We start from the raw sequence: 26057 nt of genomic DNA, 5'->3' as shown, positions 1-26057 counted from the left end.
GTAGATTAGTAGACTGGAGTGATCTATCTTTCCACTCTATAGGCTTTGTATGACGGACCTGCCTTCCCATTGGTTGAAAGACGTCACCACAATCTCGCAAAGCATTATGGGAGATATATGGTAGATGGTAGCACTGAAAGCTAGCGGGAGAAATGACCGAAAACGTGATAAATGTATACATCTAGGATGTAAGAGTTTGGATTTATTGCTGAACAACTCCGAAAAGAGGCACAAGTTCCAGGCTGGATAGAAAACCTTCTGTAAGGCTACAAAGACACCAAAGACACCCCCGTGATGGCTAACTCCTTAGCTTTTAGCAGGAAAAATCGGTAAGTAGCTACATTAAACTGTTATCAAATTATCTAAATATTAATCAGAGGTGCCGTTCATCGTCGTGGACGATGCCTTAGGGTTCTGAGGAAGTACTTTACTTGAGTCTTTTGTTTCCATGCCACTTTCTACTTCTACTATTGTACTTTTTACTCCAATACATTCTTCTTGTTCCAGCTTTAGTTACTAGTTACTTTAGTTACTCGACTACATTCATCTGTTCCAGCTTTAGTTACTAGTTACTTTAGTTACTCCACTACATTCATCTGTTCCAGCTTTAGTTACTAGTTACTTTAGTTACTCGACTACATTCATCTGTTCCAGCTTTAGTTACTAGTTACTTTAGTTACTCCACTACATTCATCTGTTCCAGCTTTAGTTACTAGTTACTTTACACATTAAGATTCCTGCACACTAAACACATGTAGTTTATAAAATCTGATGTTTTATTCTAAAGTAAACTAGCCAACAATATAACGACTACAAGTCCAGCTGAGATGATTAACTGAAATGAACTAGGAAACATGGAATGGTATTTTCTACATTCAAGTGTCTTGTTTTTCTTCAGTTTGGCTCACCCTCTACCCCCCGGTACAGGTGGTAGGTGCCAATTGGGTGAGGCTGGGTTAAAAGGGCTTGAGGAGAAGGGGAGCGAGAGAGAAGGAATGGGCAGCTTGCTGAGAGGTTGCTGTTTAGTTAGTTTCAGGGTATTTTGCCTTAGTTTGAGTCATTTATTTTTTGTATTTTGTTTATGTTTTTGGTGTTGTTTTGTTAATAAATACACAAGTTTTGCACTTTAAAAGCCTCCTCTCCAGTCATCAAGCGTGACAGTGTACAATATACTATTGTACTCACTTGTGTAGTGAGTAGGGCGGCACGATTTGAGGAAATATCGATTATTTTGACTGATATTACGATTGCGATATGATTCACGATATGGGAGGAAAACTGGATGATAATTTTTCTATCATTATTCTAATAATAAATAAATAAAATTAAAAATATTAAAATTTCTTTAGTCTGTAGAATAAGATTTTTAGCCCCCCCTCAACTCCCTAAACGCAGGCACAGTCACTTTGAATGCAGGTAGGTAATATCATTCTTACTGCACATATTTAGTTGCATCAGTTCCTGCAAGGCCATGCACACTCTTGGTCCCCTAGAAGGTGCTTTGACCTGATTAGACCTATTCTTAGAACTGTGTGGGAATGTTGTGATCCATTAAAATCCCTTCTCTGATCTCAATCTCATACTGCAAATGTTCAGATGTGACACTTACAACTTCATCATTCTTATCGGTTCATTTTGTTTGGAGATGTCATGTACTGTACGTTTCAGTATACAGTACATCTGTCCACTTCAACATGAGCTGATGCCTAATCAGCCAAATAAACTAAAAACACTTTGCAAGTGTGCAGGGCCTTTAAGCGTGGGCTAGTGTTAAGGTTAAGGGGTTGAATGAAATTTTGACTCACTGCTGGGCCAACTGGTCCTGGAGGTCCTGGGGGCCCTGGAGGCCCATAGATCTAAACACAGACACACAAACACTGTCAGGTTTCAACTCATCAAACTGGTGCTCTAATTTTAAGTAAAGTTAAAGACCACCCCTTACCATTTCCGACCTTCCACCATCTCCAGGTGCACCTTTTAGGCCCTGTGACAAGAGGAAGCGAAGACACAGAAAGTCACAACATTGTCAATATATTTCCTAGTCAGACAAACTATTAAGTGAATGAAAAATGAGGCAACACAGCACATTTTCACACAGCATTTGGGGTGAATACAAAGTATCTTCTACTATTCCCCCTTTTCCAGGTCAGACACTGCATCCAGACAGATGCATCATGAGGGGCACCATTGCGTACCATTGAGCCAGGTAATCCAATAGGGCCAGGGGCCCCTGAAGCCCCCTTTTCACCAGTAGGGCCATCTAAACCCTACAGAACAAGAAAGGGGAGATGGGCATCACAATATCGGCAGAGCGTTTTAATTCAGGGACTGATGAGTTCATCTTCATGTTAGAATCAAAGCAAAAAAGACAAATAAAGTTTTATATTCATCCAATCTTAGGGGCTTTCACACCTACCTCATTTGGTCCGGACTTTCGGGCTTTTCAGTTTGATCTGAACTAAAATTACAGGTGTGAAACCTCCCCCAGAGCACGGTCCGTAACAAAGAGCCGGAATTTGGTCCGACCAAAAGAGGTAGTCTCGTTCCGGATCAAACTCAACCAAGTTCCGGTTTGTTTCTAGTGTCAAAGCATTTTTTTGCTTGGATTGGATGGTTCACTTCTTACTTCTTTCAATTACAATATAGAGCTTTGCACACCTCGGTGGTATGGACCCTACTAAACCAATCGAGCATACCTATACATCATCCACAGATGCATCTTTGTGACAATCTTTTTTTTAACAACCCAATATCCAGCTCTACGGAAATGCTACAGTCAGGAACGCAATGCTGCCCATCCTACATCAAAAACAAACCCTAACAAAAAAAAAGATGTATATCCAAGAGCAAAATAAATGCCTCCGTTAATAGGTAACATAGTATCAAACATACATATATACGGGAAACAGAAGAACATGGCTCTCAAAGTATCACAAGGCTACAATTAGCATAGACCTTTATATGGGGGCACATTTGGGATCCATGCCACAGTGAATTCAAAGTTAAACACAGTGTCATTCCTGGGGTCCCTTCCAAGCTAGTGAGCCTCTAATTAGATAATAAGAGGGCAGCTGGAAAAAGCCAGGCCTTCCCTCTGGATAATGACAGCTGTGGGACTTGGGCTTTGGTCAGGGAAGCCCAGGCAGTGGTGTGGTGTGGTAGGGTGTGTGGTTGACACAGTCACTCACAGGTGATCCAGATGGACCCATGTCTCCCTTGTCTCCTTTGGGTCCCGCAAAGCCCATGACACCACTTTCGCCTCTGGGGCCTTCAGGACCGGCTGGGCCTGCAGGACCAGGCTCTCCAGGCTTTCCCCTGGGTCCCTAAAAACACAAGAGATCAAGGTTGACTCAATGAATTGTACCTAACAGACATATTTTACATGAAGTTTAAAATGGGAGTTTAAATCATCATTACTACATATTGTCATCACAATTAATAGATTTCTATCACAATATGCATTAATTGCCTGGCTAATAATATGAAGTACTGATAACTAAGTATTACCTTCTCTCCGTCCAGCCCTGGAGCACCTGGCAGACCAACTTCACCCTAAGGACACACTGAGGCTTTATTACCAACTAGGCTAAGCATGCAGCTGTTTCAGGACCTTAGCCCCTCAGGGGGCCCAGATTCAATATACATCAGTTGGTTTCTAGTAATTTCATTAGTTGCAATTTTTATAGCAGATGTTCAGAACAAAATTCCCTGCATTAAAACAATGCAAGGGGCTGTGTTGGTGGGGGCATGCTTCCTCAGGTACAGGGCAAACATGAAAGTCCAGTTTGAGTAACAGAACCATTTATTTTGTGTCTATAAAGTATCTTTATAGTTATTGTATACATCAACGACACAGTGAAGCATCTGCCTGAGGCTCATAGTGCAAAATATAGTAAGACGAATAAACAAACTGATTTTACAACACTGAAAAATGATCATGGCAGCAATTATTTATCTTTACCACAATATTCGCAAGGTAGACTGTAGAAATACAGCATTGATGTTACAAGGTAATCCACCAGGAGTGTGTGCTTCCATGTATTTGATTGGCCAATGCGGCTGGATGATGTTGCATTGCAATGCGGTAAGAGTTGAGCTGGGTTTAGTCTCGCATTGACAGACCTATCTCCATATTACTATGTCATCATTGGAGTATCGTCTGGCTACGTTTCTGGTATAGAGGAAAAAAACGCCCTGGCATTTTTGCATTTCTTTAAACCAATCCCAACTGTCCTGGGCAGCGTAAATCCCTGGATGCAGCGACATTGCCCTTGCAAACAGATAGCGGAAAGAGCGTTCAGGCTTTATCCCAGCACTGTACATCCGGTATGCCAGCCTAAGCCAGGTTCATTTTCTCTGCCAGTCGACTCTAAGGGTTGGGTATCGGCAATGATTTCTCAAATCAATTCCAATTTACAATGCCCTTACTCGATTACATTTCCGATTCAATATCAGTTTGATATGAATTTGCATACAATACCAATTGTAGTTGGATATAGCTTTGTAAAAGAGATTTTCAGAAAACTTATGCTCTAAAAGTAAACTTGTATGGCAAGAACATACTGGCCCAACAGTGGAATTGCGACTCCTTGTTGAAAATACAGAAAATACTTTGGAAAAAAAACAACATTGGCGAAAAGTAAGAGCAGGGAGTTATTAGCTTGGACCGAAGACGATGTGGAACTGTTACTGAAAGTGTGAACGTGAGGCGTAAATGTAGCAAAAAGATATTCGTTTTTAAACCAACTTACACACAATATGAACTAAAACAGGCCTGCATTATAATCTAATCCTTTGGCCAAGTCTTGAGAAGTAGCTCTGTGTTGAGACCTTACACGTGCATTGTTTCTGTTTTTATACTCATGGTGCATGCTGCATAATCATAAAGACATTTGCATTTAATGAAATTACCCATAAAAACTGACCTAGGGCCAGTTATTTGAGCACTGGGAATAGGGGGCCAACAGTCAGTTGTTGCCCCCAGGCCCCTTAACAGGTTAATCTGGCTATGGAACACACATCATTAAAGGGAAAGGTACTTTATTGTCACATACACATTGATGTAGCGAAATTCCTTCTCTGCATTTTAACCCATGACCAGAACCTGGAACCTTCTTGATATGAGCCCACAGTGCTAGCCACTGGGCCACCATGCCCCAAACACATAAACACACATAAAATAACACATAAAAACGTGCGCACGTCGCAATAGTCACTTTAAAATGTCTCTTACCTTGGTACCAGGGATTCCTGGGGTCCCTGGAGGTCCAGGTAATCCAGGAGGGCCCTAGGGGCAGAACATGTTACGTCATTTAATATAATTTGTACTACTGCAATGTGTTTGCACATGTCGTGATAAACCCTACAAAGTACTTACCATCATTGGTATGTTGCGAATATCCTGTGGAGGAATATTACATTTTACAATATAAATAAATATGAAAACATAAATATGTAATAAAGTTGCAACTTAATGAGTTACATACATTTTCATTGTTTTGGATTTCAGCCTTTCCTGGCTCCCCAGTTGGGCCTGCAGGACCCTGTTAGAGGAAAAAGACCACTTGTAAATGTCAACATGGACATAATGATTAGATATTGTGTGTACTATCCATCACTATTTGTCATTGTTTAGACAACTTACTCTTGGTCCAGCTGGGCCTTCAAGGCCTGCTTCCCCCTAGAGGATAAATGAAGGAACAACACATAAAATCTCCATAAACACTCTCAGCTTGTGTTAGTATTTGGAAAGTCCTTCCATAATGCAGTTTTATCCTACCTTCTCTCCCTGGTCGCCTGTGTCACCCTGTAACAGGAATAACGTAAGATGACTTCCATGAGCACTAGCTTTTGTTGAAGTGTTAGTTTATTAATCTATGATGGAGGCATTGCTGTGTGTGCAGCTATCTATCCACTGATCAAACTATTACCCTTTACCTTAGGTCCCATTAGGCCTGGAAGTCCTGGTGAACCTGGTTCTCCTTTAATTCCCTGGGGTGCAATGCTCGGATCTCCTTTCTCACCCTGCCATACATAAAGAACAGTGTTTACCTGAACGGAACACAACTCATTACTATTAACCAGACACACAGTGGCGGTTCTGAGGGGGGGGGCTGGTGTGGCCAGTGCCTTCGTAATATTAAGCCTCGAACCCCCTCTGGCCCCCCTAACTTTGGCAAATATTTTCATACATTTTTAACCCCACCTTCATACCCAAAGAGGGGGATATTATTCACATGCAGTGATACATACAATGTAGGTTAACACTGAATGAGTATTCTTGTGTTTATTTTCATATGTGTATTGCTAATCTTTTGTAGAACCAAACCAATGAAGGGTTGGTAGTATGTAACACTTGTGCTTAATATATTTGGTACCCCTAAAATCACGTGGCCTCAGCGTGGCCCCTCCATTTGAAATGGTCTAGAACCGCAACTGCAGACACGTACAATAAGAAATGGAGGTTGACTGATAAATATGGATTTTGATGTCCAATGTAATGCTGTTAATCCTGTCCTGGATGCTGATGTTTTCAAAGTTGTCAGTCTTTGATATATTTGTGTATAACTTTTACTTTTATCTGAATCTTCCAATTTCTATAACTAAAGGTGGGATCCCCAGATAAAACTCAGATAATGAGAATGTGAGCTGTAGCTGGCATCTCTATGAAATAGCAGGTTAGTGAACTAGAAAGTGGATTTGAGTTGAGATTAGTTTAGCATTTCGGTACATTCCCACAGATCACCACACATTCAAGACAATCCTTCTTCGATTCAGACTGAATCAAAAAATGCATGTATGAGTGTTGACTGACAAATGGTACAGTATGGTGAGGTTTGTCAGTACAACAAAAAGGACTTAGCACACCCAATTCTGAAGCAAGTCATTTAGGCTGGCTAATTATAACATCCATTCTAAAGACCAAAAGACTCCAACAACACCAAGTGAAGCACAGCTAACAGCACAGAAAGGTAAAATGAAGCACATTGAGTCCAAACTGGAGCTTTGGCCAGTCACAAACACAAAACACTGATGTGATTAATATGATTTTACAGACATCCAGTTACTAGAGGAATAAGGATGACAGCAGACTGTTAGGGTGCTCATTCCATTCCAGGCCTACCCTGTAGCCCCTCTTGCCAGGGATGCCAGGGATACCAGGGATGCCAGCCTGGCCCTTTGCAGTAGAAGAAAGACAGTTACAACCCGCTGATCTCATTGGGTATGTAATAACTACCAAACACACTGCTCAGAAATGACTTTACCTTTAACCCAGGAGCGCCCGTGAAACCTGGTTCTCCCTACCATGGCCAAGATGGCATAAAGGTCAAAGAAGGTGGAAAAGGAAGAAAAGAAAAACAGTTGATTGAAGATATTGAAAAAGACATGCAGACAGACATACAGTAGAAAGCAATTATTCATGCAATTGCATGGATAGATTACAGAATGGGCAAACTAGGCACAGCCCAGTGGAGCCTTGGGCCTGAGCCTCTGAAGGGACAAATAATATTTCTTGTAGGGAAGTCAATCAAATGGCTTCGAAGACAACCATAGTGAGATGCACAAGGACTACAAAGAGACATCTGACCTATACTCTGTGATAGTTGGTATTAAGCCGCAAAACGCAAAATTGCAAAACGACTACAAAATGTGTTTCTTTCAGTCTGGGTGTCTTTTCCTGTGTAAGAGGGCTGATGGGCCCATTGTCTCTATCTGTTCATGTAGATGTATACAGTGAAATGAAAAACTGTGACTGATTAGCATCCATCAAGTGCCAGCCGCAGCATGATGAACACTCTGAAATTGGTTGTTAAAAATAGAAAGGAAACACACTTGAGTCTTTTAGTTCATCTGTGTTCTTGCTCCTCTTTACAGACTAATGAGTAGATGGTTTAAAGATGATGAACAGTCACAGCTGTGACCACACAAGCACAGGCATAGCTGGCTGGTAGAGGGAGTTCCTACAATCTGTTTGCCCCAGTGGAATCGGTATACTATCAATTGTGTTAGCAGAGTGCTTCCATGGATACAAATATATTGAATTACCAAATGCAAAATAAACCAGCATTTTCAATGAGTACTTTCCAATTTGTAACTAATAACAGGATCAGGAAACCACACATGTAAACCCTTTTTCCACCAAAATTAGTGTGTACACCGGTATTTTTTCCTGGTGGGTCACGTTTGATGTCACAAACACGCTGGAAAGAGGTGTTGTTAACGTTTCACTTAAACTCTCCTCTGCTTAGACCGATCGCTCTGCATTCACCTTCACTCTCTCACTCGCGCCAACACACACTCAGACACCGCCACACACATGCACACACACACGCACATGCACACACACACACACACACACGCGCGCACACACACTACGTAATGGCTCTACGTAGCAGTGACGTCACCCATTTGTTTGTGGACTGCTGTTTAGAAGCCAGTAGTTTGCATTTTGCTTGACGCCATCTTGGTATTTTAGAGCCAGAAGTGACCATATTTGGACAAAAGGGCGGAGCTGGGGAGGATGACACGGTAAAGCCAGTGTCTCTTTGGTTTTAACGGCTCTGCGCTAAGGTAAACGCTATGGTAAATGCTAAGCTAAACGCTGAAGTTGCTGATTTTCAACCCTGAAACTGAAACTTCCGCTCAAGTTATAAGCTAATGCTAGCGCTAGCTAGCTTTGGTTGAAGAGGTGCTACCGAACACTGAACAACACGTTTCGGCAACCAAATGTTTCAATTAACTTTGGTGGAGTAAAAACACACAGTGAGAGGGTCAAAGTTTAAGATGAAAACATGGACAATACCCAAAAACAAGTTGAGGTCTATTGTAATGTCCACAGTGCCATGGTTAGCATTGCTAAGCCTCTATCATGATTGACATGCCCCTAAAGCAGCTCCTGATTTATTGTCTATTTTAAAATAAATGGGACCATAATTTATTATGAAAATGTTTACTGAGGTAATAAATCAAGGCAGAAGTAGGGTCCCCTTAGACTCCTATAGAAACTGACTTCTTTTTTGAGGCCAGTGGAGTCGCCCCCTGCTGGAATTTAGATAGAGTGCAGCTTTGAGACACCTCCACATTGGCTCCACTTTTCAGGCATGGAAGTTTGTTTTTTACAGCAACCTTTGAGATAATACGACAACCTTCATTCTTTGATATTGTCATCACTGTATCCTGGGAACTGAAGTTCCAGTTCTAATCATACATCACAGTGTTATAGTCTCATTAGGGCTGTACTTTTCTCCCTCATGTGTTACTTGGAAGACGGAGACGGAAAGGGACCACATCAGGACAGAGTGTCTGTTGGCCTACATGAGTTTGTGGTCAGATGAAAGCATTTCTGGACCTCCATTATCCCCGCTACCCTCAGAAGGACCTGAGTGGTGATGGCTCTAAATGCACAGAGGGGTTCATGAGAAACGTTCCCCAACAACCAACTGCCCCAAACAGGACACAGCATCTCTCTTTGATCCATGACTGCTCCAATCAGCTTGTAGCATTCCTCTGGTCCTGGAAAGTTTGTCCTTCGGTCTATTTTAACATCTCTCTTTCCGTGACAAACAGTGGGTGTAGGCCCAGATGGATCTGTCACACTGGCATGCCATGTCATGATTTATCAATACGCTAATCTCTTTCTTAAAGCCATGCAGCTACAGGCTTTCCACTTCAGAGGAAAAGTATGGATAGATGGGTTTGAATCAATCAGTCACCCTCACACTTACAGGAACTGCAATCATCTTCCAATGATGCTGCAGGATCACTTCTTTTCACTCTGTTTGTACTGCAGCCAAGTCGTCCTGTCACACTCAGATCCAGAGGGAGGACATGGAGACGCAGCTAAACACTGCCAGAGTTGTCATAATGACTTACAAGTACAAGTTCATGTACATGTGTACACAAAACAGTAAAATAGTATGGTTGGTAACAGATGGACAGGATTAGGCATATACCAATATATCAGTGTGCTGATACCAAGCTCTTTTAAAATTAAGAGCACTTAAAAGTTATTAGTCAGCCAGTGTCACTAATGGCAAATATCGAAATGAGGTATTTCGCTAAAAACATTAATACCACATGGTTGCTGGGAAGCAACTTTGCCTAACTTATAAAGGTCAATTTAAGATGTTTTCGTCACATTACTCTTACAAGACAGCAGACAACAGTTTAATTGTCTCTCAACTGAGGACCGCTACTTATTAAGGTCTTTACACATCGGGGATGTTTGTTTTATGCAAATAATTTGCGCGTCAATATATTTTTTCAAACTATTATTTCTGCCTTGAGTACTTTCACAAAGAACGGCAATATTACGGGCCGATAAAGCAACGTAATATTTTTTGGGACAAGGTAGATTTTTCTGAGCTTTCGCACAGTGAATAAAGACTTCAACCAATCACGTTGTTGATTATAATACAACAGGAGGCTGTATAGATGGCTATCTGTATTGCTCCTTTCAACCTTGACAAAGGCAGTGTTTAACAGAAAACACTTTTTCTGTTCTTTCCTTTCACAATAAAAGCCCTATACATGCAGTATGCTACACTCTATATACTGTTCTGTTAACCAGAGGGAATGAAATGTGCCCACACATTACTCAAAGCACTGTAATTTTCATTCTGAATTTGTAATTTTTACCCCCACATTCTAAAGGGTACATCCTCTTGAGACCAAGAATGTGCTGAGTATAATATATGTTATAGAATATGAAGTTGATAATTATTCCAAAGGAGAGGAAAACAAAGAGTAATGTTCAATGAACTATCCTCTGGGGACCATGAATATTTGGACAAAATAATAGTATTTGGTATCTTGCTCTGGACCAAAGTGTAAGAATGAATCTAACCCAATCTAAATGCCACGGTGTTCTGATTGGTTCAGGGGATTCAGATTTCTCAAAAAGATAATGCTTTTCTATATTTTTTGTTAAAAATTGACGTGTCCATTCAAGAATAGGAATCCGTTTTATTCATTTTTTCCTTTTAATTTACTGATAGAGAGCTAATACATATAGTGCTGCATACAGACGTATGGTCACTGGGAAGATAATAGAACACTGTGGGTGATTGGAGAACGTAACTGCTGTCTTACCCTCTGCTCATAATATTTCCTCCAGCTGGGTAGCTTATTGCTTCCCATTTGCATTGAAAGGAAAAAAGGCAGAGAAACCTTTTCATTCAGTCAAAGAAGTGCAACTGTTTGCACACACTGTCCTTTGTCATGAAACCCACTCTCTCTGTCATCACCTGTTGCTGTTCCCATAGGTGAAGTAAATTCAAAGCTGCTTCCAAACACAGCTTATTAGATCAGTCTAGACCATAGTAGTGTATTGTATATACAATTTCACAAGTGACAGATGGGACAAGCTCTTGAGGTGGTAGTTGTGTCTGCTTCCTTCATGGCTAGACATGAAGGTCTCTTGCCTGCTGGGAGCTTTGGAACTATAGAGCATGAGTCTAGAAATGTCATCATTTGTGGTCAGCAGACACTAATGATTCTTGTGTACCACAAACCTCTACCTGGCCCAATTTATTTCACTCTGGCACAAGGCGCCAGCAGCCAGCTCTCTTAGATTATATATAGAACAGATTTCTCATGGGTTGATGGAAGTCTCAACTCCTTAGGTGACCATACCCTAACTTTGAAAGATCGGCCTGCAAAAGCACTTTCTCTTTATTAAACAGTAAAAGCCTTTCCAGATTGCTGTTTCCTGTGGATACCAGCGAATATGCTCTTTCCTTGAAGTTTTTCCGCTTTTGACTTTTTCTTCCTCTTTCCCCCATCTGTCCATCTGTGAGGCTTAATGGAGAAAACACACACACGTACGCACGGCTGCGACTGCTACTTCCACTTCCATGCTACCATGGCTAAAGAAGAGCTGCTGCAGGTCAGCTGGGACTCCTCCGTATGTAGTCCGTATAGAAGTGGACAGATATACTGTATTATATCAATGAATTAGAGGCCCATTGGAAGCATTTAAATAAACAAATGCAGAAGTGCAGAAAACCAAACCCTTGACGCACTACATAACCACCACATCTCATCAACAATAACATGTTTCTATCAGATATATAGGATCAAAACCAATTAAAAATAGAACCAAATAGGCCAGACAAGCCTAAAAAACAAGAAATTACAAGAAGTGCAAGTGCGCAATGTGCATCTTTGTCAGGTAAAGCCTGGCGCAACTCATTGCAATCTCACGAACGGGTTCGTATGATATCGTATGGAAACTTAGGCAACTAAGTTTAGCGGTCTTAACAGTTAAATTTAGCCGACAAAAGATGACTGTGAGCTGGGTACAGAGCACCGTGAGGTTACGTCCCTTTTAGTGGTCGTTACAGTTGAACTTAGCCGACAAAAGGTGAGCGTCATGCAGCGAGGACAGTTAAGTTTAATGACTCGTTAAGATTAGAAAAAAAGATTGTGGTTTGGGTTAAAACATTGATCCCCTTAAGTTGTACTCCTGGGACATGAACACCCGTTTCCTGGGTGAAAGTCTTGTGTTTACCCCTTAACTTCTTCCGGGACACGAACTCTGCTCCCCTGCTTTAAAGCCCTGTGATTTATGACCCAGACTTCTCCCCTACGCAGACCAAAGCGCTCTTCAGAAAGTGGTGCTGACAGTAATAAATACATGGAATGTATACGACTTACAGTGTATTACTTTTCGTATCTGTAAGACAGACAGCAGCTCCTCTAATAAAATACAAACTTTTGAAGTGCCTTTCCACTTAATACGTAAATGTATAAATGTTAACCAAGTTTCAATCATGAAGACTCCAGTGGCCATGTCTGTGATCTCGTCATGCATAAATGGACCTTGACATGCCACACACACACACACACACACACACACACACACACACACACACACACACACACACACACACACACACACACACACACACACACACACACACACACACACACTCCATGCTTAACTTTCACTCTACCTTCTCTCCCCTCTCTCCTGGGAAACCCCTCTTTCCTTCATCTCCCTACAGAATGGATGGAAACATCAGCTCAGAGAAGCAGTAGGGCGATTAAAACAGACACGCCCTTTCAACCAGGGGAAAATCAAAAGACTAGCAAAGGCTCGGGGAAAAAAGGGAGTACGCCTTCTTGACATGGACCTGACAGTAGAAAGTCTAAATCTTCAGAGATGACATCAGGGGCCTTCAATCATGTCGCTCCCTGGACAGAAGCGGAAAGTAGTTGCTTGTAAAAAAAAATGAAACAGCAGCCAGTGGAGAAGAGATTTTGTAACCAGACCACGTAGGTTAAGGCGACTCAAAGTTCACCCACTTTGATTAACACGGAGTCTTAAAGGTTATTCTAGATCACATGTCAAACTCAAGGCCTGCGGGCCAAATCCGGCCCCTTGCAAATTTTGAGCTGGCCTGCATTACAATTTAGGTTCGCAATAAACAGTTGTTTAATTGACTAGTTGTGCGCCAAAACAAATTTGGAGAAGAAATTCCCACAGAACCGGTCACTTTGCATATTCAGGCTGTGTAACAGGTTGTTGTAAAATAAAGTTATCATTGTTTTGCTTGACTTGCTAAACTCTAGGATGGCTAAGAAACTTTCTTGCTGAATTTTTTAGTGGCTTTATGTCGAACAAACTGTGAGACATGCAATTAAATAGTCAAAGATGTCTTTTTCGACTGAATGTGCCCTTAATGTGATTCTCATTTTCCAGTGTGGCCCTTAGTAAAGTTGGGTTTGACACCCCTGAAGTCCAGACTCAGTTCTGGTGTTTTCAGTTGAAGGCTTGTTCATAGGAAGGAAACTGGCCATTCACAAACATTTGCTGAAAAGGTAAAACATCTTACCTTAATTCCTTGGTCTCCCATATCTCCCTATGAAGCAAAGCAGAGACAAACCGTAAATGTAACAACTAACAACAATCACAGCAATCCACTAGAGGGAGCAGGAGATCCTCTATAGGCATTACAGTTTGCAGTGAGGACTGTCTCTAAAGCCTCGCAGAATGGATGTGCAAACTGGAAGCATTTGCATTTCATTTAAGAAGTTGTTGTGCAACCTCTGGGAAAAAAAAGTCCAGATCATAGTGGCTGCAAAGGCCTCTGCTGTGTCCTCTTAGTGACCCTTAACTTAGCCGCCTGATGTGCTTATAAAGCTCATGGCAGAAAACAGAATCAGGCTTCGAGGCTGAGTCCATGGGAAAACAAAGTGAGATGGAAGAATGGCTGAAGTTTACAAGGCAATAATCTGCACAGAAGCTCACAGCAACACGGTTCTTCCAGCGGTCCCAGCGTCAAAACTTTTGACGGAAAAATGCCTTTCACAGAGTCATGTTACAGATTTAAACTGTGGTTTTGTTGTGACAGCAGCAGCCAAACTGTTTGATGATACCAGATGACTGCGATGTTTCGCTTTAGTTATGTAGAGTTTAGTGGAAGGAGAAGAGTAAAAGTTATTTATTATTTAACCTAATTATTGAATTACTTTTTGTATTGAAACTCAAAACATCAACACCATGTTAGAAGGCGTTGTTGAGCACAATGGCAATATCATGGATTGAATTCTCAAAGCGCTACTAATAGTTCTCTGACATATTGTATTGAATAACAGTCCAATGTGAAAGGTGCCGTTCTGTAAAGACGAAACCACAGAGGATCATCACCAACTCTTTTCCAATTGTGACCTAAGTACTCTACATTATTTTGTGGTTTGGACACATTGAGTTCCCCAGGCACAGTCTAGGGTAGTGTTGGATGTACACATTTGTTCCACCGCAAGCAAACATTTTATCATTCCAGACAGACAGTAAATACACACTGGATAGCAGATAACAGATAAAAGGCTGTCGTTCCCCCGAAAAAACGCTCCCAGAGATCATTTGTTCAAGCAGTAATTACGTCTCATATTTTTATTTCTAGTGGTGGCGCCCTCTAGTCGCCGTAGTAGTTATGAAGGAGCAAAACAGGAAGTAAGGTGAGGAAGTACAAGGTCCTCATTAGGAGGCAGGTTGGGGTGATGGTATACAGTATCTCACAAAAGTGAGTACACCCCTTACATTTTAGTAAATATTTAACACTGAAGAAATTACACTTTGCTACAATGTAAAGTATTAAGTGTACAGCTTGTATAACAGTGTAAATGTGCTGTCCCCTCAACATAACTCAACACACAGCCATTGATGTCTAAACCGCTGGCAACAAAAGTGAGTACACCCCTATGCTAATATGGCAGATTTTTTTTTTGAAAGGCCAGTTATTTCATGGATCCAGGATACTATGCATCCTGATAAAGTTCCCTTGGCCTTTGGAATTAAAATAGCCCCACATCATCACATAGCCTTCACCATACCTAGAGATTGGCATGGTTTTATGTCCGTTAGCCTAATAGCTGATTTGATTTGCATTGAGAGATGATTTTATGGAAAGTACCCCATGCCAATCTCATCCCATGAGACTGGGCTGTCTATATCGCCGACGTTCCATTCCCGGGATTGTTCTGGTGCCGCCAGAAATACCGAAGGATGTCCCTCATTTCAGCCGGATGTCCGTTACCTTCCTCTTTCTCTGTGTTGGCGTTCTAAACTCTGGTGGATTTGTGAGGACTATGGTTAACTGCTCCTCAGATCTCTGCAGGGTAAATCCAGACAGCTAGCTAGCTTTTCTGTTGCACGACTAAAACTACTTTTGAACGTACACATGTTCCACCAAAACAAGTTCCTTCCTGAGACTATTTTGCAGAGGCAACGTGGCTCCGTCCGATGCCTAACGCTGCCAAGGACGATTGTGATTGGTTTAAAGAAATGCCAATGTGGCGGGGTTGGCTCAGTTGGTAGAGCAGGCGCACACAGGTTTATGCCTCGACGCAGAGGTCCAGGGTTTGAGTCCGACCTGTGATGATTTCCTGCATGTCTTCCCCCTCTCTCTCTCCCCTTTCTCACCTAGCTGTCCAATCCATTAAAATACATTTAAATATCAAAAGATTATCTTGAGAAAAAAAAGAAATGCCAATAAACCAGACCATGTTTTTCTCCCATCCCAGAATGCTGTGTGGACTAGCCAGACCTTCTGCGGTAGCGCTGTGGAAGAAGGTCTGGAAAAGTGAGACTACCTTCACCCACAAAGAAACAGAAAGAAAGCAGAAGGTAACGGACATCCAGCGAAAATGAGTGACATCTGGTGGAATTTCTGGCGGCAACGGAGCAATCCTGGAAGTGGAATGTCATGGATATAGAAGACTATTCTGAAGAGGACTACTAATAATTTCAGCAAACCTAGTTTCCTATTTTTACGCCGCAATGTTTCAGTTCTAAATTTGTTTTTCATTTAATTGCGTGAGTCACGGCGTCAATGCATGAGAGTTGGCAGCCCTGAACGTGTTAGCCACAGTATCTTTATATGATGATAATATGTCAGGTGTGGCGTTTTTAGCTTGTAGCCTCATTCTCTCTATAATTTCACTCTCACTCAAGTAAAATCTCAGCTTAGTAATAGAGTTAAGTCTAGAGACACTCTGGAACCATGACGTCCCGTCTCTGGCCTGCTACAGATACAATAGCTTCATTAATCCTCTTTTCAACATACTAACTTAATCTGAACTATTTACACCTTTTGTCTTGTTTTAAATTTTTTCGTTTTAACATGTTTGGCATCTCTCCTTTTGTCATCTATAATACCCCAAAATCCGAGTCTCTAGAAATGCCATATAATGGCTTGGATTAGTGTGAAACAGTTGCTGTGTACGTACGTGTGTGTCCTCTAGAGGAAGTCTGATAAGCCATGGAAAAGTGCAGGACAAGCACGTGAAGAGTGTAGCGGACATTGCTCACAGCTTCAAAGCCAAGGTTAGAGCCTTTAAGCTGCTGCTATCCACACAGTGTGTGAGTGTGTGTGTGTGTGTGTGTGTGTGTGTGTGTGTGTGTGTGTATATATACTTTGTTCATCCCTATTCAATACTAAGGAGACTATTATACAATAACCCAACATCCACTTTCCATTAAATAAATGTCAAAACCATAAATGTGGCAGCATATGCTACCTGCATCATTTTGCGAGGTCACTTCTAAAGAACTCCCAAAGCTTCATTCAATAAAAAAAGAAATTGCAAACTGCCGTGCTTTCTGGGACAAGATGGAGGACAAAATCCACAGTCCTCACTCTTTAAGCTCAAGCTAATACGGGGCTTTACCAACCTGAGTTAGACAACACATGTGTGTGTCTTCTTAAGTTTGTAGGTTACATTTTAAAATAAGATAAGACTTTATTGTCTCCTATAGGAGAAATTTGTCTTGGGCAGTCGAGACAACTAAAAATTGGATTAGGTTGCACTGCTTTTAGTATGAAATGCCCTCTTTGTGTTTCCATGGACAGTGTTTCCCTGCTGAGTCTGATAGCTTTGTTTCCAGGACAAAACACAGACAGAAAATCCACACACGGCTACAAAGATGACAATATTCAACTTTTTTGTCATGAACCTTTGAGTTAAAAACAAATAAAACTCCACAGTTAAACATGATAACGTTCTAAAAACAGGTAAAAAGTGGAATACCTTTGAGCCTTCAGGACCTAGAGGGCCAATATCACCTCGATCCCCCTGTGGATGGACAGAAAGACAAATATTATAACTTAATGCTGATTCAGAGAAAGCTGACTACACAGTTTCTCAACCAGGCCGGGATAAGGGGCATCATTTGGAAGATTTTGTCCCCCTGTCCATAATTCCTAACAGCTGGGCCTGCTATCAGCAAACAGATGGTGTGTGGACACAACTCAAGCAAGGGGGCAAATCATTTGTTGAAAGCATCTTCTCCTGAGGCGTTCTAAAAGTCCTATGATTCGTATGTCTACTCTCCTCTAAAATGCCAGCCTACTGCACACAGATAGGGAAACTCTTTTTAGCCAAATCAAAGCAACAAGAAATAAGAAATAACTTAGTCCCTGCAGGTACTTTAAAACACATACATCTAAGTCTACCTTTACTCAGGGAAATAGACGGTTATTGCTTTATGTTACTCAGTTGACAATGTGTACAGTAGATTGTGTACTGGAAAAAGTATTTCCTGTCCAATCTACCCACATCCTGGATGCTATATACTTTTTCAAAAGTGAAACACAAAAGACAGCTCACCTTTTGTCCTGGTACACCTGGCTCACCCTGGAGAGAACAAAACAAAGTGTGTACATATCCAGCCAGTGTTTCAGTATTTTATATTGAAAGAAAAATTGAAGGCTTCAAAATCATGATTCCACCCAGATGATTTTCTGATGGTGCTGCATGCTAACGCCCATCACAAGAGAGACAACATCCTGCTGGCTTGTTTTCCATAGTGAGAGTCATTTACAGGACTCTGACCATTTGTCTGACCTCAAAATCTACATTCCCCCTTTTAAATAATCTGTGATGATTAATGCATCATGTGGAGATCTACTCATCAAATCCAAAGGACACAGAGAGTTGCTGTTGTGTAGGTGGGGTTGGTCTGACTATCAGAGCAGCTGCACAGAGACCAAGTGGAAACATCTTGGCTTGATCCCCGTTTTATGTGGCTTGTTTTATTTGGGCCTGACTGTGTTTGTCTGTAATAACTCTAGAGTCATCATGAGAGGCCACCGTGATGCTAATCAAGTTTTTCAGAATTGTAATTTTGCTGTTTGGACAAGAAGATAAATATGTTTACCTTCATGCCTGGTAAAAGCTGCAAAACAAATGTAGAAATCACAAGAAGATTAATGTCACACCAACAAACATCTACTAGGAAAAATATAGGTGGACTCAGGACTCACTGAACCAAAGCTTACCCTTGGGTCTTTTCCTGGTTTGCCTGGTTCACCAGGCTTACCCTGTATGAAAAGAGCAAACATTCTTTACACAGAATCTACAAACTATCCAACATACCAGTTCCATGGCGCCATTTGAATATGCAACTAAGCCTTTCGTGGATATAGTGAGAGCCTATAAATCAGTAAATAAAGAGAGACAGTAAATCATAAATATTTTCCTACTGAAATATCAGGGTTAAACTTGAACTTGCACTTGACGAGTCGTTTTATGTTCTAAGGCTGCAACAGTTTTGAAACAGCTTTCAGTTTTATATAGTGTAGTTTCCAAAGCATGAATGTGTTCACGTCATGTAGGGATGGATGGTGAAATTGGAAAAGACTCGCCTGTTTATAATTTGTAAGGTTCATGACATTGTACAGCTCAAGACTGTTGTAGGATTATAGAGTTGGCTTAGTGAGGGTTAAAATACTAGGCATTAGTTTTACACAATTTTTTATTAAATTTGGATTCAATTACTTTTATCCAGGGGTCTTGAAGCCAAGGACCCCTCTAACTGAAAGAGAGACAGATCAGGGACCTCCTACTACATATATTGTACAAAATGAAGTTGCATATTAAAGTGGGCCTACAATAAAGTGTAGGGCGGCCTAAAGCCTTTATATCTGTTTTTGCATAGAATACTAAGCTATTAAAACAGCCTAATCATTTTATATTTTATAAATCATTTTTTAATGTTAAAACATACATGTGTGTAATACTATTTTGGATTCATGTTAAGACTTTTTAATTTTTGAAACAATATTTTAGAGCCCCCCCTGAATTGACTCTGAGGACGCCCCTGGGGGTCCCAGACCCCCAGTTGAAGATCTCTGCTTTAATCGACCGATTTTGGCTGACTTGATGCATCGACATGTTTGCTTTTCAGGGACTTTTGTATAATTGATAATAATCAGATGTCAGTTTAATATTTATTTTCAAGATGGAAACTGGCAATTATGGTAACTCCCATATGACACAAATGTGTCCACAGGGAGGAAACAAAGCCCTAACATTAATTTAAAATTGCCATCATAGAGGGCTGGAGCGGCTCCCCCCGCGATTTATTGACTGACATCCCTATCATTGAAAAGTTACAGTAACCCATACAGATCCTTTTCTTGTGTTTTGTGACTGATACTCTCTTGTCTTGCTAATGCAACATTTCTGCCAGCCGGGCCGCAACCTGCTAGGGGTTGTTGATGCTGTATACTCTCATTATGGAGAGTATTCAAACAACTAGTCCCTGCCAAAATAAAAATCCAATCACTGCTGTGGTTCCAATATAGTTTTCTCAATAACAATAAATTAAATGTATGTATTTATTGTAAAGTCTTCAGCAGGAACATATGGGCTTGGGGCTGAGAGCCACAGACAAAGTAAGGAAGTCATAACGTATTGACAGAGACATGAAATGACCTTTGACCCAGGTTCAGTTTATGCTGTTCTTGAGTCTCTGTCCAACAACTTCTGTTGTTCGTGCGAAGACTGACATGATTTGCAAGGTGGCTATTTAAAAGTTGTAAATGTAGAATTGTGATTGCTGGTTGATCTCAGAGTGGGACTCACCATTGGGCCAGTGGCTCCATTCAGGCCTGGGGTCCCTGGGAGTCCTGGGGGTCCTGGAGGTCCTGGGGGTCCCTGCGCTCCAGGCTCGCCCTGCTGGGAGACCTTGAGTTACAACCTTCAATGCTGGAGCATGCCTCGCCACACTGGCCATGCCAACACAACAGCCTCACACAACACAAATAACTGCAGCAGGGGGGTTGCAGAGAGGAAGGTAAGCCAGGGAGCAGTACAAGCATCAAGCAACAAGGTTTTGATGATTAATTCTTGACCTTTGGAACACATATCTGGGATCAAATATTCCAAACTCAAGGTTAATTCTGTTCCAGGGATTTTACCATATCCAATAGACTTTCAGATATTTAGCTCGCTCAGGTGTTAGGACATGATCAAGGACCCTTGTGACTGGGTCTTAGCAAGTACCCTGGGCAGAAAGGGCACCAGAGGCAGACATAGGTGACTATGAATATGAGACAAAACTGGTCACAGCATCAGATGACGTGAACTTGGTGCAGAACATTTTTTCAATGACACTGATTGATGACTTTGAAACCTTCCTAGTCAATGTTGTAACTAGCTGCCAGGCCCAGTGGAAGAGCACCAAATGCAGACAACATTAGTGAATATGAGACCAAAACTGGTCATAGCATTGACTGGAAATTGGAGTACGGAACTTTGGTCATGTAGTGAAGAATGGGTTCAAAGTCATAAGCAATGTCTCTTTTCAAGGAGACAGTGAGTATGTTTAAATGCACATCAATATTCCTCAGAATATGACAATATTCTGTCTTTGATATAGGTCATATAAACAGCATATTCCGTTCTATATAAGGCCTTTTTCTGAATTTAGCATTTTCAGATTAAGACGTGGGATATTCCGGTATTAGAAGCATTCTTTGGACATGTCGGCTTCTTGCCTGTTTACGGCTTACGGTCAGCTCTGTGCGTTGCTATGGTTGTTGTACACAAACCAACAAAAGAAAAGAAGAAGAAACAGCTACTTTTAAACATTGATATCAACAGGTTTTTGGATATGAGCAAACATCGCAACACCGACCTTTTCAAGAAGCTGGTTGAAGGAATGAAAGAGGGACGCTGTGTTCACACAGTCAATCAAGTCTGCCACTGGTGAAAAATCCTATTTTGCATGGCTACATGTAAAACGGAAATATTAGTGGAATATAAAATTTCATTAGCCATGTAAACAGCTTAGTCGAAATATCGTCTTTTTCGGAATAAGGGCAAAAACTGGAATATTATGTGCATGTAAACATGATCATTAAATATGAATGATAAAAAAATTCTTGATCTTTCTTTAGCCGTCTGCTGACTTTGAGCCCTTCTTAAAGTACCTTAAGTACCCTTGGACCCTGGATAAGGGCCAGGAAACTGGTCACACAGAGGGCCAACCGAATCCACGGCAACAGTCAATATCTCTGCAAACAAGAGACCAAAACGATCACTGCTGCAACTGAGAAGTGATCAAAGTTATTGACCAGGAGTCAGTGCACGGCCGCAGAAAGATCAAGGAGGACTTCACATCTGAGGACAGAGTCCATCTTTTAACAGAGACAGGGCTTATGATTTGTGATAACACCTGAGCAAGTGCAATAAGCTGACCAAGCCGAATGGAGTCGAAAAGCTCCAGAGACAGCTAGTGAGTGCAGAAAGTGCTTTCTCTTTAGGGAATACCTTTGTTTGGAGAGCAAGGCACTGGGACATATGGGACACTGAGGTAGTTCTTTGAACTTTTTGACAAGCTGAATAGAATGAATGGTCCTGGATCTCTCATTTTCCAAGGACTAGTTGTCAAAGGTAGTCCAGCTTTTCTAAGTTTAAATTTCCATTGGGTAAAAAGAAGATTCAATTAGAGATTACAGAAGATCTTTGTATTTGAAATGAATGAATGTAATTTTGACATTGATCTTTCCTGCAGCTTCTTTTTTATTATTTAAATGTAAGCTACTGCAAATCTGTGTGATCATTCTGAAGACTGCTCACTGACAGCCAGAACCCTGGGAATTACCTCAAACCAAAGCCAAGACTAAACAAAATCAAATAAAGGAAATTTACAATGAGCACAGGATATGAAGATAATAAATACACCTCAACAGCTGAAATAAATCTGTCTGGCTGCTACTCGTCCTGAATCTGCTCCTGCTTTGTTTCACTCTATAATAATTTCCGCTACTCCTCTTTTGGAACTCATAAAATCTATTTCTTGATTGCTACGGGTCAGTATTTTACAGAGAAGACCCCCATATGGAAATACGCATCATTATTGAGGGGAAGAAGTTTGTATGGCGTGAAATTGAATGCATTGTGCTACAGTACATGATTTATTTGCACATGTGGTCCAACTTAGAGAAGTTCCTAACAGAAAGCACTGGCCTTACTTCAGTCACTCAGCAATCACTGTATTATTATAGGAGAACACACATGTACAGTAGCTCAGGACCACTGAGCGCTGCCAAGCTTCTATTCTTAGATAATGGAGAACATATCCATCCATGTTAGATCCATATTATATCATTCCTCCTCTGCGTCCAGATACGATTTATGTCTCTGGACATGTTAGGCTTTTCCCAGGGGTTACACACACATTGCTATGGGTAGAGTGCAGCTGCCAATAGCTGATAATAAAATGTGCTGTTCTGCACAATTTGACTGCATGACAGAACATTCTAGAAAAAGAAAAGAAAATCAGCCATTGTTCTAGTCTCATTATGATGGAAACCCCATTCCATCAGATGGTCAACACTGATTGGCTGATATCTGATGCATTATAGAGGAAGGCAATATGAACTGTTTACAGTATGTAAGTCCATTTTGTCTGTTAGAAGATGCTAGGACTGTATTTTTGTATTGTATTTGTTATATGTAGGAACAGTGCACCTTAATCAACATTTTAGTTTCCACCTTAATGTAAATGTACCAGTTAGCTAATGAGCTAATTTCATCTGGCGTGCCAATTTGTATTTGTTGTCTCTTCATGCCATTGGCTAAGTCCACTTAAAACTAGTTTTAACTACAATTATATTTTACTAAAACATAATTATTTGCGGTTTGCTTGAAACCTGAAAAATGCAGCATTTTGATACATTTCCTGTCACGCATCATTGACAGAAAAGGCCTTAGATGACTCAACATTCAGAAGCAGCAGCAGCCAAAAGTTGGTTAATTACAGCATGACGGCGGAGGAGGGTTGGGGAGGTTTCGGCGACGGTTGATGGCGGTTGGCATCCACAGGGAGGACAGAGAGGAGGGGGCAAGTAGGGGGCAGAGAGAATTGTACCTTGAGGCGTTTTAGGATTAGAGGGCTTATTGAGGGCATGTTGCGCACGGTGATGGGCAACATCTGCCGGGGGTAGTCACAAAGCACAGGTGGCCAGCGGTGCAAAAAGATCACAGGGCAAAGGTCACCAGGAGGCCACAGAAAGGAAACAGGGTAGAACCAAGAGAACGAAGGAGGGAGGGGGGCGGGATATGGAGGAAAAAGAGAAATAGAACATCATAATGAAAAGCAAGGAAATGGGAGGGCAAAGGAGAGAGAAAAAGGAAACAAAGCTGAAGAAAGGAAAGACAAGAAAAGGCACCAGCACAGCAAACTATGGGCTTGGAGTGGCAAAGGGGATGGTTGATGTCCTTTGATGGTTCTTTATATCAAAAGAATGTGGACACTTGAACATTTCTGTCAGAATGTGTTTGTTGCAAATCACCAAGCATCCCCTATTCAGGATTTCTGTGCATCAATGTCCCCATTAACAGTAAGCCAGGCCCCTAGGTTGCAGCAGAGCAGAGGTGGGCGCCAGTCTTGCCACAAAGAGAGTACAGCAGCACAGTTCCAGTGCACAACCAGACTTACTGTGGCCAACTGTCCAGCACAGGGCTGCACAATACGCCGCTTCTGTTGAGATGACCAGCATGATCAGATACAAGTTTAGGACAGGAGAGAACAGGTACAAGCCTGCTTATAGTTACATTTCCCCACTGACACCAAGTAGAACCAGCAGCCTGCAACTTGCCTACTTTTTACACAGCGTACATATTTCCACAATTTTTACTATGCAGCAACCTTTAAAGTAAAGACTACCTTCACCCAATACTGGAAACCCCAAAAGAAGTGTTCACTACTCTAACATACATATTTCTAATATATGTCAGTCTTGGAACATACTTCTTTTTGTTGTGTGGTCAATCACACTATTTCTAGATAGATCAGTTGAAAGCCAACAATAACAATAGTACTATTTCTATGGAAATATATACAGAATGTTATAAGTAAATATAAGTAGGGGTATACATGTAGCAAGTAGGCAAGTGTGCTGCTTTGTCCCTCACCATTTCCAGCTATCCACCACATTGGGTTTAAATGTATAGAAGTCAGAAGCAGCCAATATTAAAGTGAAATCATTTTGTGAAATAGAAATTTGTCCAGTTGTGTTTTGAGTTATGTTTGCAAAAAATCTAAATAAATAGTTTGTTGGAAATTAAGTAAAATACAAACTCCATTGAACAATATTTTTGTGTGTACTCTTTAACATATTTTTCCTTTTGACCTCAAACAGGTTGTCTATTATGAAGGTCTGTCGCATAGCTTCATCCTATACATGTTCAGCTCTTTTCTTAAAGTACCATTTTGTCTGTAGTAATTACCTTTTTTAAATTCTGTGTGATTAATAACAGAGCAAAATACATTTTGATTTCAAATTGCATAACATTGCCATATTTGTGATATAATCTAATTTGAAGTTGAATTTTTATTTTCCAAATGGAACAAGAAAATCTAATTTGAATTCACTGATTTTATTTTAATATTGGCATCCCTGTGCTTCCGTAGCAGCACAATTAACCTTAATTCCAGGAACAATTCAAAGAGATTCTAACTGCATATTATGTTTTATATGTTGTTTTTTTTATACAGTAAACCAGTAGCAACCTCATCACCACATTGATCTTTTTTTTTGGTTTTGGGTGGAGAGCCGAGGGCTGAGGAGTGCCTTGGCTCTTGGGCACTGGCTCTCTTTGCGGCACGACTAGGTGACACCCCTGCTGAGGGTTATCTATCTGGGTGTTTGGTGGCACCCACAAACCTTCAACATCAGAGCCTGACTGGAGCGCAAGGCAGCCAGGGTTTTCAGAGGAAGATCCTGCACAAAGAGGCCCTACACACCAGGGAAGTGGTCATTTCAGTCAGTGCTGGCAATGGTGGCAACAAGCCATTTTCTAACCACACAAAAAGTGAGTCATGTCTCCTGTAGCCTGAATTTAAGATGGTTTCTGTTTAAAGGAATAGCTTAAACTGTTAATTTATTTTGCTTTCCGAGAGTGAGATGTTCAGAGGGATATTAATCTCACATCTTTGTGTACAGTACAGAGCTGGAGTCAAGGTGTGGTTAGCCTAGCTTAGCATAAATCCTGGATGCAGCTAGCCTGGCTCCGTGCATGGTTAAAAAAAGCTAAAACCTGCTAAATCTCATGATGTGTCCTCTTGGTTTAGCTTTTGATGTGAACACAAATGTAAAATAGCAATTCATGAATCAGACCTTTGGGTGTTACGACAAACTCGTGCTATAGAGAGAAACTATGGTCTGTCAAGAAATTGCTTCACAAATTATAATTTTCACGTCTTTCTGTTCGAATTGAATAAAAGAGAAACAGTCTGTTAACAGTCAGCGTTATATTGT

The 26057-nt window shown here is 41.0% G+C and overlaps 1 protein-coding gene across 1 annotated transcript in view; it reads right to left on the bottom strand.

The window, feature by feature from the left end:
* col13a1 (collagen, type XIII, alpha 1) overlaps nucleotides 1-26057 on the bottom strand; it is a 75870-nt gene that overhangs the window by 22228 nt on the left and 27585 nt on the right. The window contains exons 11-28 of the mRNA XM_078273103.1: nucleotides 25464-25535; nucleotides 20374-20463; nucleotides 18786-18827; nucleotides 18665-18682; nucleotides 18115-18141; nucleotides 17536-17580; nucleotides 13839-13865; nucleotides 5938-6024; nucleotides 5780-5806; nucleotides 5645-5680; nucleotides 5487-5543; nucleotides 5378-5401; nucleotides 5234-5287; nucleotides 3508-3552; nucleotides 3189-3323; nucleotides 2196-2267; nucleotides 1943-1984; nucleotides 1806-1856 (exon numbers count right to left, since the gene is read on the bottom strand). Of these exons, the coding sequence (XP_078129229.1) occupies nucleotides 1806-1856; nucleotides 1943-1984; nucleotides 2196-2267; nucleotides 3189-3323; nucleotides 3508-3552; nucleotides 5234-5287; nucleotides 5378-5401; nucleotides 5487-5543; nucleotides 5645-5680; nucleotides 5780-5806; nucleotides 5938-6024; nucleotides 13839-13865; nucleotides 17536-17580; nucleotides 18115-18141; nucleotides 18665-18682; nucleotides 18786-18827; nucleotides 20374-20463; nucleotides 25464-25535 (951 nt within the window). The remainder of the gene's footprint in view (nucleotides 1-1805; nucleotides 1857-1942; nucleotides 1985-2195; nucleotides 2268-3188; nucleotides 3324-3507; nucleotides 3553-5233; nucleotides 5288-5377; nucleotides 5402-5486; nucleotides 5544-5644; nucleotides 5681-5779; nucleotides 5807-5937; nucleotides 6025-13838; nucleotides 13866-17535; nucleotides 17581-18114; nucleotides 18142-18664; nucleotides 18683-18785; nucleotides 18828-20373; nucleotides 20464-25463; nucleotides 25536-26057) is intronic.

Source organism: Sander vitreus, chromosome 17 (assembly GCF_031162955.1).
Source record: "Sander vitreus isolate 19-12246 chromosome 17, sanVit1, whole genome shotgun sequence".
Lineage (NCBI taxonomy): Eukaryota > Metazoa > Chordata > Actinopteri > Perciformes > Percidae > Sander > Sander vitreus.
Note: the sequence above shows the minus strand (reverse complement) of the source record. Positions and strands in the feature narration are given on the sequence as shown.